Raw genomic sequence first — 15,733 nt, 5'->3', positions numbered from 1 at the left:
TTAAGTCAATTTGATTTCTTAGAACTTCATAGCTTTGTACTCCAAGCTTTCTAGTCTTTCTCTTCAAGAACACTTCAAGGTACAAGTTGTTTGATTAATTCTCAAGTATTAAAGTTGTTTGTATTGTTGAGTTCCGTTACAATATCAAGTTTATTTTCAAGTTTATCGATTAAATCTTATGGCTAAATTTCTTGCCATGCTTAGCTCTATGATTATGTGTGAGCAGTCGATTAGGCTCGGCCATGGGGTGAATAATACTTCGTGACTTAGGTTAATCTTGCCTTTCTCATCTCGAGACTTGAAGTTTGGTTTGTAAAATGAGAAGGGCTCGCCTTTATGTAACAAAACTTGCCGATGTTAATCTCCGGTGATCATGTGCTTGCTCGTATAGTTCCAGAGCGATGTCTTGGTTCGTGTTTGCCAAGAGGATGAAAGAGCTTAATCATTTTTTATACTACACTTCTAGTCTTTAATGGTTTTATACCTAAATCTTCCGGTTGATAGCCTATGCCGTGTGATTCAACCGAGTTTTCGTTGAGAATTATTAGATGACTTAAGTTATGAGTATTATGAATTTCTATGCCTTGCTGCTTGTTTAATTTAGTAAAAACTCATTTTCTAGTCTTTTTCTTAAGAGTATTTTCCACCTTTCATAAGTAAAATCAAAAGTTGGCCGCCTAAACACCACAAACCCTTACATCTACAAATCCGAATTAGCTATAAAGATTATCTCTGTAGGTACGATCCCGGACTTTCCAGTATTTATGTTGACAACGACCTAACCCTACACTCGGGATAATTCAACCTATATCAGCTGTTAGGTTGTGGTGAAGCAGTTGATTTTTGAAGCATTTACAAAGTGGACTCATATTCAACCCATACTGGGGGAAGAATAGAAGAGAAGAAAGGGAAAACAAAATAATAATTTTTTTAAAAAAAGGAGGAAAAACTGGTCAGGTCAGGCAAGTTTGGGTTTGACTTGACCCGTATTCGACTCAACCAGTTTCAACCATTTACTATTTGACCCGTATTTGACCAGCACATATTCGATCCATGACCCGTTTCAACCCGATCCAACTCGCCCATTTGCCACCTCTACTTACCAAGATACCCCGTCCCTCCAAATACAAGTATTTTGCCCAACCCCGTTGCCTCTCTCTCTCTCTCTCTTGTTTTTTTTTTTATCAGTGGAAATGTTCATGAGAATGTGTGGCTATATATATAGCATGTAAAGGTGTGATTTTTTGGTGCCGGGTTGGGTATATCCCACGTGGTACCCGCTCGGTACATCTAAGCCATCCAATACACTTTTAGACGGCTTGGATTAAAACTCTCTCTCTCCTCTCACCCCAACACTCTCTCTCATTTTTTTCTCTTCAAATCTGAGTGGTATAAAAACGCAATGGACAGTTCGCATAAGCCGATTGGGCACCACATAGTACCCGCTCGGGAGCGAAAAAATTTCCCATGTAAAGAGTCATTTTTGTTTGTCTAGCCAAAATTAGCTGTCGGGCGAACACATAACTAAATAAAAGTATGGCCAAAAGTAAAAGAAAATCAGTATAGACTAAAAAATAACTAAATAACTGGTACTTTTGTCAATGGTGGTCTTCTATGAATTTTTTTCAACTCCATCCACGTTTTTGTACTTTTATGATTTCTTTTGTCGAGGTAAATGATTACTCTAAAAAATTACAACAAAGAAAAATGACTAAAAGTACAAAAAAAAGCCCCAAAAAGTACAAGACAAAAATAATTAGAAAAATCACACCCATTATGCCTTGTTTGAATGGCCTTTTGAAAAATAAAAATCCAACTCAAAAAATGCTCATTACTCCTACTTCCAATTATTAATCTAATTTCTTTCTTTCCTCTCTCCAATCATTATTCTCATTTTTTTCTCTATCTCTCTCTACTCATTAGCCATATCTCCAATCATTACCTTATTTTCTCTCCACTCATTACCCAAAAATCAAACTCAAAATTTTTCAAAATATCATCCAAACAAGGCATTATGTTATGAGCTTCTCGAATTTGCTTGTGTTCAATGTTCGCTTAATCACTTTGTTGTGGAGTATAAGAGCATGTACGCCAGAGGATAGGCGAAATAACTAGTGAATAGTGCGAAAATGTATTTTTGCTAGCTCTTTTTAACTTTCACACCACATCAATCCTCTCTATAAAGGGCTACTAAACGAACCAAATAGCTCAGCTCGAGTTTTAGCATTTTCAAACTTGTTTTAAAAAATATAAGCCAAACTTAATCGCGTTTTTTTGTTTGTTTATGAATTCAAGTCAAGTTTGAGCATATAAGTGTTTGGTTCGATAGACTCGTAAACAAAATACGCCATTCCATAAATCTATCTATTTATATCTATATTGAGGAATATCGTACGATGTAGCCAGCATACCGTGCAAGGTTCTGAGCAATAATAGTGGACTGACAGAGAAAAAGTATACCGTGCGGTTTACCAAAAGACCGTGCGTGGTATCCTGGTACACCATATGGTATTGTTTATGACTGAGGTAATCTGTTGTTAATCTGTCATTCCATTTTCGTACATCATTCATTCGCCAAAAATGCTTGACCGATTCCTAGACCTAAAATAATGGGTTGTCCCAAGCGTAGGGCTGAAACCGACGTAGCACAATATCCGGTAAGTCCGGAGTCGAATCCACAGAGACGGTGATGTGTGCTGACTAAAAACTCGGGTTGTTACTTATTTAAACGGGCTCTTAGGTAGTCACCCCTTATCGATTTGATTAACTAACTACAACTAACAGATAACTTGCTTGAATAATTAAAAAGAGAGGCACAGTCGTAGGGAATCCGGCCCTCGCTACCCAATCAGAATCCGCTCGCTTTTCAAAGTTCTAATAAAGGTTAAATTTAGGGAGAATTAGAAACTCCGAAGGATGCAAATCCTAAGGTTGCCGGTCCCGTACACAACACCAAACAGGTTTTGGTCCCCTGTTCCCGCTCACATGAGCCCTGACAATGCCTTGGATTCGTCCAACGGACGTAGTTTTCTCCAACTAAATTATTTAATTAAATTAACGTGCGAAAAATTGCGAGACGAATCTTAATTGGGTCGCGGCGTGCCTTTACCCAGCAACCAAACCTCAGAAAAACTACTCACTCATTAGTAAAAATAAAAGGAAAGAAACCCTAGAATTAATCATGCTTCTATTACTCGATACAGAAAATAAATGAAATATCTATGTTAAATAAGTACCAACGAACAATTTTTATAAAAAACATAAATTAAAATGAATTACAGGAATGCAAGTAATTAAACAAAATTTCAAAAAACTTGAAAGGAATAAAACTGGTAAGAAAAATTATCCAAACCAAATTCTCGGCAGCCCCGTACGTAACTTTTTCCACAGCCAGCAGCCTTCTTCGGTCACGTGATCCCTAGATGATATCACGGCAACCCCGTTCTTTTCTAAATCGGCTGCCCCGTCCTTTTTTCTCTTTTATCCGTGCGTGGGAAAAATATCCAAATCTCCCTGTTGCTGTCTAAAATATATAACCCTATTATTCTACTGTCTGTCCAAGTCGTGGGCCAGGCCTAATTGGACTCAGTCAAAAAAATATCTAACGAATAGTAGCCCTTTGGCCCACTATAAAAACATGTATAACTTCTAACCATGGGCCCACCATTTAAATACAAGTCCAAGTTCAAGTCTTAATTTCTTCTTACTGTGAGAGTCTAACTCTTCGGCTCCATCTCGTTGGTACTCATGCCCGTTAATTTCAGTGCTAATATCTCTCAACGACCCAACTTCGAACACCATTCAATATTTCAATTTTTGCACTTTTTTTGTATCAAACTCTCCAAATACCTACAACACAAAACTTAAGCATTAAACTCTGAATAATAAAATAAAAGGGACTTAATAAAGATAAATTAGGGGGCGCTAATATGAACATTTACGCGCCTATCATCTTCCTCTGCACAGTAAGCACCACAAGCACTTCAATGTGATATATTCAATCACATGTCCCCTCTCCTACTTGTTTATTAAGAGTTTAATCTTTCAAATGATATTTAAAATATTTCCCTTTGAAAATGTCAAGTACAGCTAGACTAGTTCTTACCGGACAAATGTGGTGCTTTTTTGCAACAAAATCTTTCTCATTCATAACGTGGCCCCCGAACCCAAAGTCTCAATGTTTTTGCAAGGCCAAAAAGCTTCTTTTCAAATCAAACCCTCGATTTCTCGGATCATCTATCTCAAAAATCCGGGTGGCGACTCTTCGAACACGCCGGTTGGGGAGCACACAGTTTTCTTTTCTTTTCTTTTTTTGATAAATAACAAATTTTTATTAGAACTTGACAAAGAGTACATCCAGATAACCAGAGGGTATATCTGGTTGACATTATTTGCTCCGTTTCCGACTGTCATTTATATGGGTTTATTGAAATCCTGGCCAGAGAGTTATTTTTTATATAACAGCTTCTTCTAGAAGTCAGAGGTTTTTGGCATGGACCGGTCCCTCCTTAAACTGGTCCAATTAGCTTAGTTTTTTGTTTAATGTGGATTACGGGCCTCATATTCAGTTGAGGTGAATATTAATTTTTTTTCTCCATACTAATGCTAAGTGAACCAGTCTTCCAAGGATCATTTCTTTCCTTATTTTTGTGATATTCTTTTCTCATGAGACAACTTTGATGTGTGTTAAATTATCAGTTAGTCACTAGCAACCCTTGGTTATAGATCTTCATCAAAGCATCGTTATGAATTTAATCTTTTTTCTGGTATATATGTCTGTTTTCTTTGCAATCGTGGCACAACATATATCCAATTTATATAGAAGTTCTTTGTTTTTACTGATTATCATCCAATTTATAAGACGAGATTGGTTGGTATTAACTCATGTTCATCAAGAGTATTATAACTTAGTTTTTCTCTGTTATCATATATCATCCATTAAACAAATGACTTGGTATACTGAGCTTCTATTGACATGTAATTCTTTTTTAGGATTGAGATTGAGAAGCCTCGAAGCTCAAAAGGATCAATATGCTTGAAGATTTTTAGTCTTGACATGTTTCATGTATTTTTTAAGATGTCTCCTCGAGGCATGCATGTTCATTAATGTATATGGTTTTTTTATTTTAATCGTTGTTTTGGATGATATTTTTTTATTTGATCAAGTTTTATGCGTTTGAGTTTGTTCTATGTGTCTTACTTGGTTGAATTTATTGTTCAGTATTTATTTGCGTGCACTAAATGTTCAAGCCGTGCCTTCAGGCACGGGCATGCGTTAGTATTATAAAATAGAGCATTTTTTTTTTTAAAATGTCTAGGCATACAAATGGGAACAACATTTATATCAATCGGATTACTCTTCATTAAAATAGTAGTTATGTGATTAGAAAAGGAACGAAAAAGGAAAACCTAATTATTGATTTCCTTACCAAATATCTCTGTCCTTTTTATAATATTTATTAATTTTTTCTCTCTATCTCTATCTTTATCAAGTTGGATTCTCTTCATTAAAATAGTAGCTATGTGATTAGAAAAGGAACAAAAAAGGAAAATCTAATTATTGCTTTCCTTGCCAAATATCTTTGTGTTTTTTTTAATATTTATTAATTTTTTTCCCTCTATCTCTATCATTATCAAGTTGGATTATTTTTCGTTAAAATAGTAGCCATGTGATTAAAAAAGAAACAAAAAAAAAACCTAATTATTCTTTCCCAAGTTTCCTTACCAAATCTCTCCCCTTTTTCTTTTTCAAAACATTTTGCTTTCCCTCTCTCCAACATGATAGAGATAGAGAGGGAAAGCAAATATTACGAGGAAAAAAAGGGGAGAGAGAGAGAGAGAGAGAGAGAGAGAGTAATTAGATTGTCTTTGTTTTTTCTTTTCTAATCACATGGTTACTATTTTAGCAACAAATTATTCGATGGCGATAAATATTGCTCTCATTTGTATGCGTATAAATTTACAGAGTAATTTTCTTTGAAAATATATAGGCATATAAATGAGAGCAACATTAATCGCCATTGAATTATTTTTCGTTAATATAGTAAATAGAGCAGTTTTCTTTGAAAATGTCTAGGCATACAAATGAGAGCAACATTTATTGCCATCGAATTCTTTTTCGTTAAAATAGTAGCCATGTAATTAAAAGAAAAAAGAAAACCTAATTATTGCTTTCCTTACCAACTTTCTTTCTCCTTTTGTTAGTACTCCTTTCCTCTCTATCTCTATCTTTATCAAGATGGATTACTCGTAGTTAAAATAGTCAATAAGTCTAGATGTACTGCATCCAATCACTACACCATCCACTACATGTTTTGTAGGGCTCACCCCGGGTTCCAAAAAAATACAGAAAAATATTCATAAATTTTAAAATAATATATTATGGGGCCCTGTAAAAAATCATCTCCAACAAATATCGGTAAGTATTATTTCTTGATTCGTAGGGGCAAAACTGTGCAGTTAAACAGTTTCGTCCCTACCAATCAATAAATAATACTTACCGATATTCGTTGAAGTTGATTTTTTTACAGGACCCCATAAAATATTATTATAAAATTTATGGACATTTTTCTGTATTTTTTTGGAAGCCGGGTGAGCCCCATAAAAAGTGTAGTGGATGGTGTAGTGGATGGATGGTAGTGTATGTAGCATCTCTCTAAAATAGTAGCCATGTGATTAAAAAAGGAAACCTAATTATTATTTCCTTACCAAATCTCTCTCTCTCTCTCTCTCTCTCTAGTATTTGCTCTTCGTTTCTATCTTTATCAAGTTGGAGAGAAATAGAGAGAGAAAGAAAATGTTACAAAAAAAAGGAGAGAGAAATTTGGTAAGGAAAGCAATAATTAGGTTTTCCTTTTTTGTTTCTTTTTCTAATCACATGACTATTATTTTAACTAAAAAAATCGATAGCGATAAATGTTGTTCTCATTGATATGTCCAGGGGCGGACCCACGTTAGGGCACGTGGGGTCACGTGCCCCCAGGGGCTTTCGAAAAATCCAAAAAAAAAAAATATATATATATATATACACACACACATAGATAGGTTAAATATAATATATATATCCCCAGAAGCAAACATAGAACTCTGCTTTGGTAGAGTGGCGACCTTGCAAAATAGAAAGACAGAAGAGCGGGAGTTCGATTCCCCCTTCCCACCTTCTTTTTCCATGTTATCCTACTACTATTTAATTTCTCTCTCTCTCTCTCTCTCTCTCTATATATATATATATATTGGCTTAAATTCTCACAAGATTTGTAATGTTTTCCACCAATTGAAAATGTACGCGATGCGTGTGGACATTAAATTTTTACTTAACTTATTTGAACACATTTTTTTAAGAAGACTAATGTGGTACGATACTTACGGGTATGCAAAAAAAATAAAATAATACTTTGTACAAATACTATAAAAACTGCAATTTCAAGAATGATCGGTTTGGATCAAGAATAGTAAGCAAAAGTTAGATATAATTAAAAAAGAAGTCTCCTATACCGTTAGCAGGGTGCGATGGTCATCACAAATTGTGAAAAGTTTCAAGAGCTTGAGTTCAATTTCTAGGACCCTCTATCTCTTGTTTTTTCTTTATTTTTTTTCATTTTTGTTCTAACTCTTTCATTTATTTCTTCATTTTCGTTCTACCTCTCTTCCTTATTTTTTAAGATTGTGAATAATAGGTGCCTCCTGTATGTGTATAGAATTTATGGGTCCGCCACTGGGTATGTCTAGTCATTTTGAAAGAAAACCACTATTGTCACACCCTGAAATTTTAACATAATAATAATAGCATTTCCAATAAAAGTTCTTCGCAATAATACATCATAATATCCCAAAATGCTTTCCATAAGTCATCCGAGAGAACAATTAAGTTTAAAAATTTACAATAATGGCACTCCGGCCCCAAATTCTTAGATAGTAATCCAAAGAGAGTAAGTCAAAAGAAACAATTGAAATTACGATTACATCTTTAAAAGGATTTTACAAAAGATGTCATGGTAATTACTCGATGTTAGCTTTTAAAAGTATGGACAAATGCACAGCAAACACTCCATATCAATGTCCCTGAAAATGATAATAGGTTGATCTACACTAGCCCAGTAGAAAATTTTTTGCTCAAACTATATGCATATGAGATGGTTTATGCACCGGAAAAAACAATGACAACAATAAGGTTTCCCACATGAACAGAAACAAGATGATATGACATGATAACCAACACCGTTCTCATACAAGAAGCTTAACAATCCCTAAGTTCTCCGCTTTTATTATGTCAAGTGTTTTGATTTCTTTTCCGGACATTCAAGACCCCGTGCGTCTCGTATTCATTCTGGCATCTCACCGTGCGGTGGATCCGTGGCTTTCTTATGCACTTCCGGGCGTTTGGGACCTTGTGCGTCCCATTTCCGGCATCCTACCTTATAGTGGATCCGTGGCTTTCTTCGTATTGTTCTATCGTTTGAAATGGTGATTTTTTGTTCTACAAGCCTCAATACCGTAAAGCACGACACATATCAAGTCCGTATCATTCATAAAACATGTTACAATGCCCACACAACGACCTAAATGCAAAGACAAAGAAATAAGTACCATAATCATTTAGTTTAACACTTTTCCTTGTTACAACGAGAGCCAAAAGAGTGGGAACAAACAACGAATCATTGGAACGCGAGCAATCAAGTTTAGAGATGATTAGAATGTGATTGGAAAGTGTTAGAAGTGATTGGGGATCAACACAATCGACGAACGATCAACAGAATTCAAAACAGGTTTCTGAGTCATTGGTACCAATACCTCAAAAGGTAGGTATTGGTACCAAACCAATCCAGTGAACAATCAAAGTCAAGGTATCGGTACCTCAAAAAGTAGGTATCGGTACCAAAGGTACCGGTATCTCAAAAAGTTGGTATCGGTACCACTGATTACATTGCGCGACTTGCAGAAAATCAAGAAAAGACAAAAGTCCAAATTTCAACCAACTAGAGCACGATTTAGGCACATAATCAACTCATAAACATGTAGAGAGAGTAAGAAATCCCTACCTCGATTACCAAAGCCGAACCCAAAGAGATCGATCGAGCCTTAGAGCTCCAAAATTGAAACTGAGCAAGAAAACTCCTATCCGAGATAAACCCAACAAGATACAAGCTCCAATATGCGAAGATTGAAGGTTGTTTTATGTGAATTTTGAGTGATTAAGTGAGATTTTGGGTGTTGGAGGAAGAGAGAGAGAGAGAGAGAGAGAGAGAGAGAGAGAGAGAGAGAGAGAGTTGGCGAGAGGAAGAGAAAGATCGGGAGATTGAGAGAGGGTGAGGAGTGAAAAATACTCCTCTACACACACCCCATTCATATATATACTCATACTCATACACATACACATCACATTAGCACTCCTTCTACTTATAATTCTCTCACATTAATCCCAAATCGATTAAACTCCACAAATTTCTCATTCTAACATTTATAAAACTTTTAAACGATTTTTCGAAAATACAGGGCTCTACGACTATTTTATACTCTCTATGTCCATTATTTAGAGTCCAGTATTCCATTTTGGGCTGTCTCTTAATAAGTGTCCATTTTGTAAAGTTAGTGGGTAAAAGTTGGTACATTGTCTATTTTGTCCCTAAAAGTAGATTTCACTTTAAAAAGTAAGTGCGTATAAGTGTAATGAAGATAGATAAGTAGGGAAAGTGGAGAAAAAAATTGACGTAAAAGATATAATGATGATGTCTTTTTAATAAGTTGGAATTACGAAACTGAACACTTAAAAAAAGATGGAGGGAGTAATACGAATTTGAGATAATATTTTAATGCGTGCGGATATTTAAAAAATGAGATTATTATCAAGATTGCCTTTAGGCACGAGAAATATAGGGGTAGATTTAGTAAATGTCCAAAATATGAGATTTGTGTAGGCCTTTCATATGAATATTTTCACCAATTTTACAATACCATTGCATTCAAATAAGAAAATATCCTCTGTGAGATATGAAAATTTTAAGAGTATGTGGGTTTTTAATTTAATGAATGTAGCTAATAACATAATTTTATAATTATGAGTTTTTTTTTCTAGATTAATGATTACTAGTTTTTCTTTATGGCTTTAAATTAGCCTCTATTATTTGAAATCCAATGAGACTAGTTTGAAAGCTCGTAACTTTACAAGTTTAAGCTTATGCTTAAAAATTCAAGATTGACTTGCATATTCCACAAACCAAGCCAAATTTATCACAAGTACAAAATTTCAAGCTCGAGCCAAACTTGAACACATGTAATAAGAAGTCAAGCCAATCTTAAATAGTATTGTGCTTGACTTGTTTGGCTCAATTAGCACTTGTATCTATAATCCTCTCTATCTATTAAAATATTATAAAGCAAAGAGAGAAAGAAGGAAAATTAGATCCGTCTATGACACCCTAGTCCAGTTTTTGGACATCATGCCCTACCACCACTCAACGGTCATTTGAAAAGAACTGAATTACCTCAATAAAATGAAAGCTATTTCAATTTCAAAAAATCTTTTAAAAGCCTGATCTATTAATTCTCAAAATGAAGAATCGAGTTGCAACCGAAGAGGTTCGATTGAGCCCTAATGCTTGGGATGTTATTTTTGTCGAGATAAATAGGGTAGTGATTTTTGCACTCTTATTTTTATCACCTGCACTCCTTTTTTTTTTATACACGTGAAATTATAATTTCACCCTCTTGTTAGTTTACCTTTTTCACACATTAAGGGATAATACAAATGTATTCATATAATTAAAACCAAAAAAAAGAAGTACGAACGGTAAAAGGGGTGCGAAAATCAGTTCACGATAAATCCAAAGAATTGATTTTCACATTGTCCTTTTATCCAAATGCACTTCTTTTTGTTTTGAAGTGATATGAAATTATATAATTACCCGTTTCATTTATGAAAAAAAAATATATGAAGCCTAATTTTATAATTCTACACGAACGAAGACAAAGAAAAATAGAGTGCACTTGAATATTGTGAAAATTAATTTTATAAAAAATACGCATTCTCGGATAATCAACCATGTCCGTCTCACCCTATCTTTCTGCAATTTCAGTCGCTTGAGTCCCAACTCTCCACTGCCAAAAACCCATCTCCACTTGGCCTCTGTTTCCCAAACCCTCCGCACAACCTCACCTAACAATGGCCACAATCTCCTCCATTCTGTCGCCCAATCTGCTCCAACCCCACCCCACGAAGCACCTCGCGACCCAACAACCACAGCCCGTGAAACTCTCTCTCCCAACCCTCAAATCCCATCCTCACCCTCAAATTTCTACTCAATTCTCTGTTTTGCATCTGGGTTCGAACGCTAAAGGACTCAGAAGGGTTGCAGCCGTCGCGGAAGAGACGACGTCGGTGACGGCGGAGGCGGAGCGGAGGTTGTACGTCGGGAACATACCGAGGAAGCTCGGTAACGATGAGCTCCGCCAGATAGTCGAAGAGCATGGTGCTGTGGAGAAGGCCGAGGTATCTCACTGATGTTTGTACTTTGAGACTTTTGTTGGTCATTGTTACTGGTTTTTGTAATTGCATTGGGCATGGTAAAAGAGTTTTTAGAGGACCCAGTTGAGAGCAAGGGCTGAGAGAGTGCACAGAGCGAGGATTGAGGGCAGGACCAAAGGGCCTATTGAATGTTTAGGTGACTAAGGATTGGCGTGGTTCGGATTGGTCTATAGTTTAAGACTGAAACTTTTTGAGTTGGAATGAAATTTGTGGAGTTCTTAGTCTAATTGAAGCAAGAGATTTTGATGGTCTGGTATCCTGTCACTATCGATTTGGTTGAATCCATAATAGTCTATGCACTGATTTGGATGACAGAGAATTTCACGAAACATTTTATGCTTCAAATTCGGACAATTCATATGACTCACAGATGCAAAAGACTAAGTACATCCCGCTGAAAAATGTTGAGAAAACAGCAATAAAGATTGTCTGGTTTGTCCCACTTTCGTCTAAGCTGTTCAAGTTCTCCTTTTTCAGGTTCACATATTGAAACTAACCAACCATGGAACTTTTCTTTCTCTCAGTTTTGGTCATTCTTACCACTTGCTGCAATATGTCACTTCTGCTGTTCTGACATCCCAGACCAGCGCTCAGCATTAGGATCTAACCATGATTTGCTACACCCAAAGAGCACATGAGATTGTAGGTGGTCATTTCAAGGACTCCTTGCTATTTTACAAAGCAGTGTTCTTTATCTTACCAAAGCACCTTCCGTGTAGGCTTTATTACTGATTGAACGTTGCTGCCTCAGTGTTCGGTAAAGAAGAATGTTTTCCAATGTCCCTAATTTTCTATTGCTCCAAAAGGTCACTCTATACAAACAGAATCGTGTCAGGTTGTTCTTTATTTGATACAATGGTACCAATACATCCTTCCCACGTCACTTGTTTGTATTGTTATCTTACATCTCTTCAACTGCAACAAACTCAAAAATAGCAACACTCCAAATTTGAAGGGAAATTTAAAAATGGATATTGTTTAAATGTGCAATTAGATTGACGATGTACAACTGGGTTAGACAACTGAAGTCAAGAAATCACCTCATTTAAGCTTCCTTATACTCTTATAGCCTTATGTTAGTATGTTACTGAAGGGGTGTCTCTCGGGTTTCACCTACTAATTGAGATAAATCTGAGGGAAAAATAAGGTGAGGACTTACCCTCATGCTCAATGGGCATGGACAACTGTTGACTTTTGGTAAATAGAACAATTTGCTGTTGGGGTTTACAACGTTTTCCTGTAATCTGTTCACAGGTCATGTATGATAAGTACTCTGGAAGGAGCCGTCGATTTGCGTTTGTCACGATGAAGACTGTTGAGGATGCAAATGCTGCTGTTGAAAAGCTAAACGGCACTGTAAGCCTTAATTGTATGGTCATTTTAGCAGCTTTTCAATATTTGAAGTTCATCCTCTGATGGATTGCTTAACTCCACCTTGTTTTTCATTACAGCAAATAGAAGGTCGTGAAATCAAAGTAAACGTGACAGAAAAACCTTTGTCATCACTGGATTTGCCAAGTCTCCAGACGGAGGAATCTCAATTCATTGACAGCCCCCACAAAGTTTATGTTGGCAATCTTGCAAAAACAGTAACAACAGAGATGCTCAAAAATTTATTTGCTGAGAAGGGGAAGGTTCTCAGTGCAAGGCTATCTCGAGCTCCAGGTACCTCGAAATCCAGAGGGTTTGGGTTTGTATCATTTTCATCGGAAGAGGATGTAGAAGCTGCTATCTCATCCTTAAATAATGCCGTAAGTTTGTTACTTTGTTTAAGTTATCAAAGCTTGGTTTTCTATATGCACACAGCCGTGCGCTTCTGGTATCTTTAGCAAAAGGATTCTTCCTTGGATATGTGCATGCAATAAATAAAAAAATAAAACCATCTTTCATGATGCGAGCTTCCATTACTTGGAGCTCGGTTCAAAACATGATTTTTTATACTAGCCATTAATTCATGGGGATGATGGTTATCTTGCTCTCTCAATACCCCGTTGGTTGCCCCGTTTAAATTATTGATGCTGATGATTGTGTGAAGTATGAACACCCCTATTTTCTGATGCTCCTTTTGAATTTGTTGCAGTTGCTTGAAGGGCAGAAAATTCGTGTGAACAAAGCTTAGTTGGAAGAAACTTGGTACGAATGGTGCATAGCATAATTGGGAGAGTGATTTCCTCTTGTAATGTTGTATTAAGGATTTCGATGTTGTTTTTGAGAGTCGAATAGCAAGAGTTACGTTTTTTTTTTTTTTTGGTTAACTAGCAAGAGTTATGTTATTTGCAGAACATCCAATTATCTAACCTGAAAAAGGAAAATTATTGGAAACAAGCTAGTGTTGATAGTTGTTTTGGTGTTGGCTTCCTGTTTACAGTGACTAATTAAGGGACAAAGCTTAAATTACTTCATTTTTTTTAGGCTGCTGATTTTGCCACTCCCTTTTTTGTTAACGTCACTCCCCTGCAAGTGTATTTTTGCACAAAATATACACTTACAGGGGAATGGTGTTAACAAAAAAGGGAGTGGCAAAATCATTTCCCTTTTTTTATCAGGTTTCTGTATTGGAGAGATTACTTAGTGCCGCAGGCTCCTTTCCCACCACACATTGGAGTGGGGTTTACACACTTGTCTTTGGCCCGCACTAAATGTGCGTTTGGAAAGGGTCTTGGGGCACCACCAGGGATATTGAATAAGTTTTCCTGCAGCCGTGACCTCCTTGCCAGCGTCTTGTTTTGGAACAGATGTTTACTCGTTTGCTGTTTTGTTGCAGTTTATTTGATTACAGTGTACGGAACATGCAAGTTCTGAAATTTGTAACTCAGTTTTTTGTAAATATCAGTTAAGTTAACTGGGAAATTATTCCGCCACAACGATGGATATGAGGAACTGATATTTTTGTTACCAAGAACACTTGTAACCCGGTGGTTTGTACCGGTTGTCGCCGTTGTGGTCATTGGAGGTTGTTTGCTGTGGCTTGTGGTTGTTGGAGGTGAGTTTTGCGATCGAGGTCGCCGGGGTCTTGACGGAGCCTTGGTCTTGGCATTGTCTATGATGGTGCGACTCGATGATTTGGTACTCGGTTGACTGGGTTATGGGTTATGACTAGTTGGTTTTTCCCCTCTTTTCCTTTTCAGTTTGTAGTTGTCTCATGGTTATAATCTATTTTTAAAGTTTTACTCCTTTTAGTTGTTGCTTGTTGGTTGCCTAATGAGTTGTGCCGGATCTGCTTTCTGGTTGTTTCGTGCGGCTTGGCTTTTGCGATCGATGATCTCCCCCGCGTTTGTGTTGAACGGAGATAGTAATGTTCAAAAATGACAATGTTCCCTTATTGCCTTGTGGTAGTCATCGTTCTATAGGCTAGCCACGTACGCCATTGTCGTGTGCGTACTCTGATTTAGGTGGTCCATGTTATTTTTGGAGATTTCAATGTTTATTTTTGGGAGCTTGTTCATCTGTTCTTGATATCTTGATCTCTGTAATTTGATATTTGAATCTACTATTGAATGATGATGGCATGGCTTTGAATCTAAAAAAATAAAAAAGAAATTAAGACAAAAACTTGAGCTTGAGCTTTAATGAGTCTCATCCCCTTTCTTAATTCTCCTAAGATAGTTTGGATTAGATTTAACGAATGGTGAAAAGGAAAAAAAAAAAAAGGAGAATGATACACCCACCGAAGGGGTGTTCCACCACACCGCCCACCGCAGCTCGCCGGGCCCACTCCGGCCACCGGACGTCCGATCCGAACCGTCCAAAAATTTTAAAAAAAAAACCGAGTGGGCTTGGGCGAGAATTAACCAAAAATGATAGAGGTACAGAAAATTGGGGACCGAATCCGGACCGACGGCCGCCGGCGAGCCATCTCCGGCCACCGGACGGCCGATCCGAGCCGTCCAAAAATTCTAAAAAAAAAAACCGAGGGGCCCCACGCGGGAATCAACGTCATCCGAGGTGTGTAGGGTGCTTGATCGGAGCACCCCTTTTCGTGTGGGCCGTCGGTCCGGATTCGGTCCCCAATTTTCTGTACCTGTAGCAGCACTCAGAATTAACGGCATCCGACGTGTGTAAGTGCTCGATCCGAACTTCCATTTTTAATGGCTCGGATCATCTGATTTTTTGAAGTTCGGATCGAGCACTTACACACGTCGGATGCCATTAATTCTCGCGTGGGCCCACTCGGTTTTTTTTTATAAATTTTTTGGACGGTTTGGATCGAAC

At 37.0% G+C, this 15,733-nt stretch overlaps 1 protein-coding gene across 1 annotated transcript; it reads left to right on the top strand.

The window, feature by feature from the left end:
* Window positions 1-10,980: 10,980 nt before the first annotated feature.
* Window positions 10,981-13,843, top strand: LOC131334286 (small ribosomal subunit protein cS22). Its single transcript, XM_058369222.1, has 4 exons — window positions 10,981-11,485; window positions 12,776-12,877; window positions 12,973-13,272; window positions 13,602-13,843. The coding sequence occupies exons 1-4, from the start codon at window positions 11,159-11,161 to the stop codon at window positions 13,638-13,640; spliced, it is 768 nt and encodes a 255-aa protein (XP_058225205.1). The 5' UTR covers window positions 10,981-11,158; the 3' UTR covers window positions 13,641-13,843.
* Window positions 13,844-15,733: the final 1,890 nt, after the last annotated feature.

Source organism: Rhododendron vialii, chromosome 7a (genome assembly GCF_030253575.1).
Source record: "Rhododendron vialii isolate Sample 1 chromosome 7a, ASM3025357v1".
Taxonomy (NCBI): Eukaryota; Viridiplantae; Streptophyta; class Magnoliopsida; order Ericales; family Ericaceae; genus Rhododendron; species Rhododendron vialii.
This window is presented reverse-complemented; position numbering and strand designations above follow the sequence as displayed.

What these genes read in the sequence shown, in the direction of transcription:
- LOC131334286 (XM_058369222.1), top strand. Translation starts at nt 11,159, where the DNA reads ATGGCCACAATCTCCTCCATTCTGTCGCCCAATCTGCTCCAACCCCAC. An exon ending in GTGCTGTGGAGAAGGCCGAG is followed by an intron (nt 11,486 to 12,775) that starts GTATCTCACTGA and finishes ATCTGTTCACAG; the next exon opens with GTCATGTATGATAAGTACTC. An exon ending in TTGAAAAGCTAAACGGCACT is followed by an intron (nt 12,878 to 12,972) that starts GTAAGCCTTAAT and finishes TTTTCATTACAG; the next exon opens with CAAATAGAAGGTCGTGAAAT.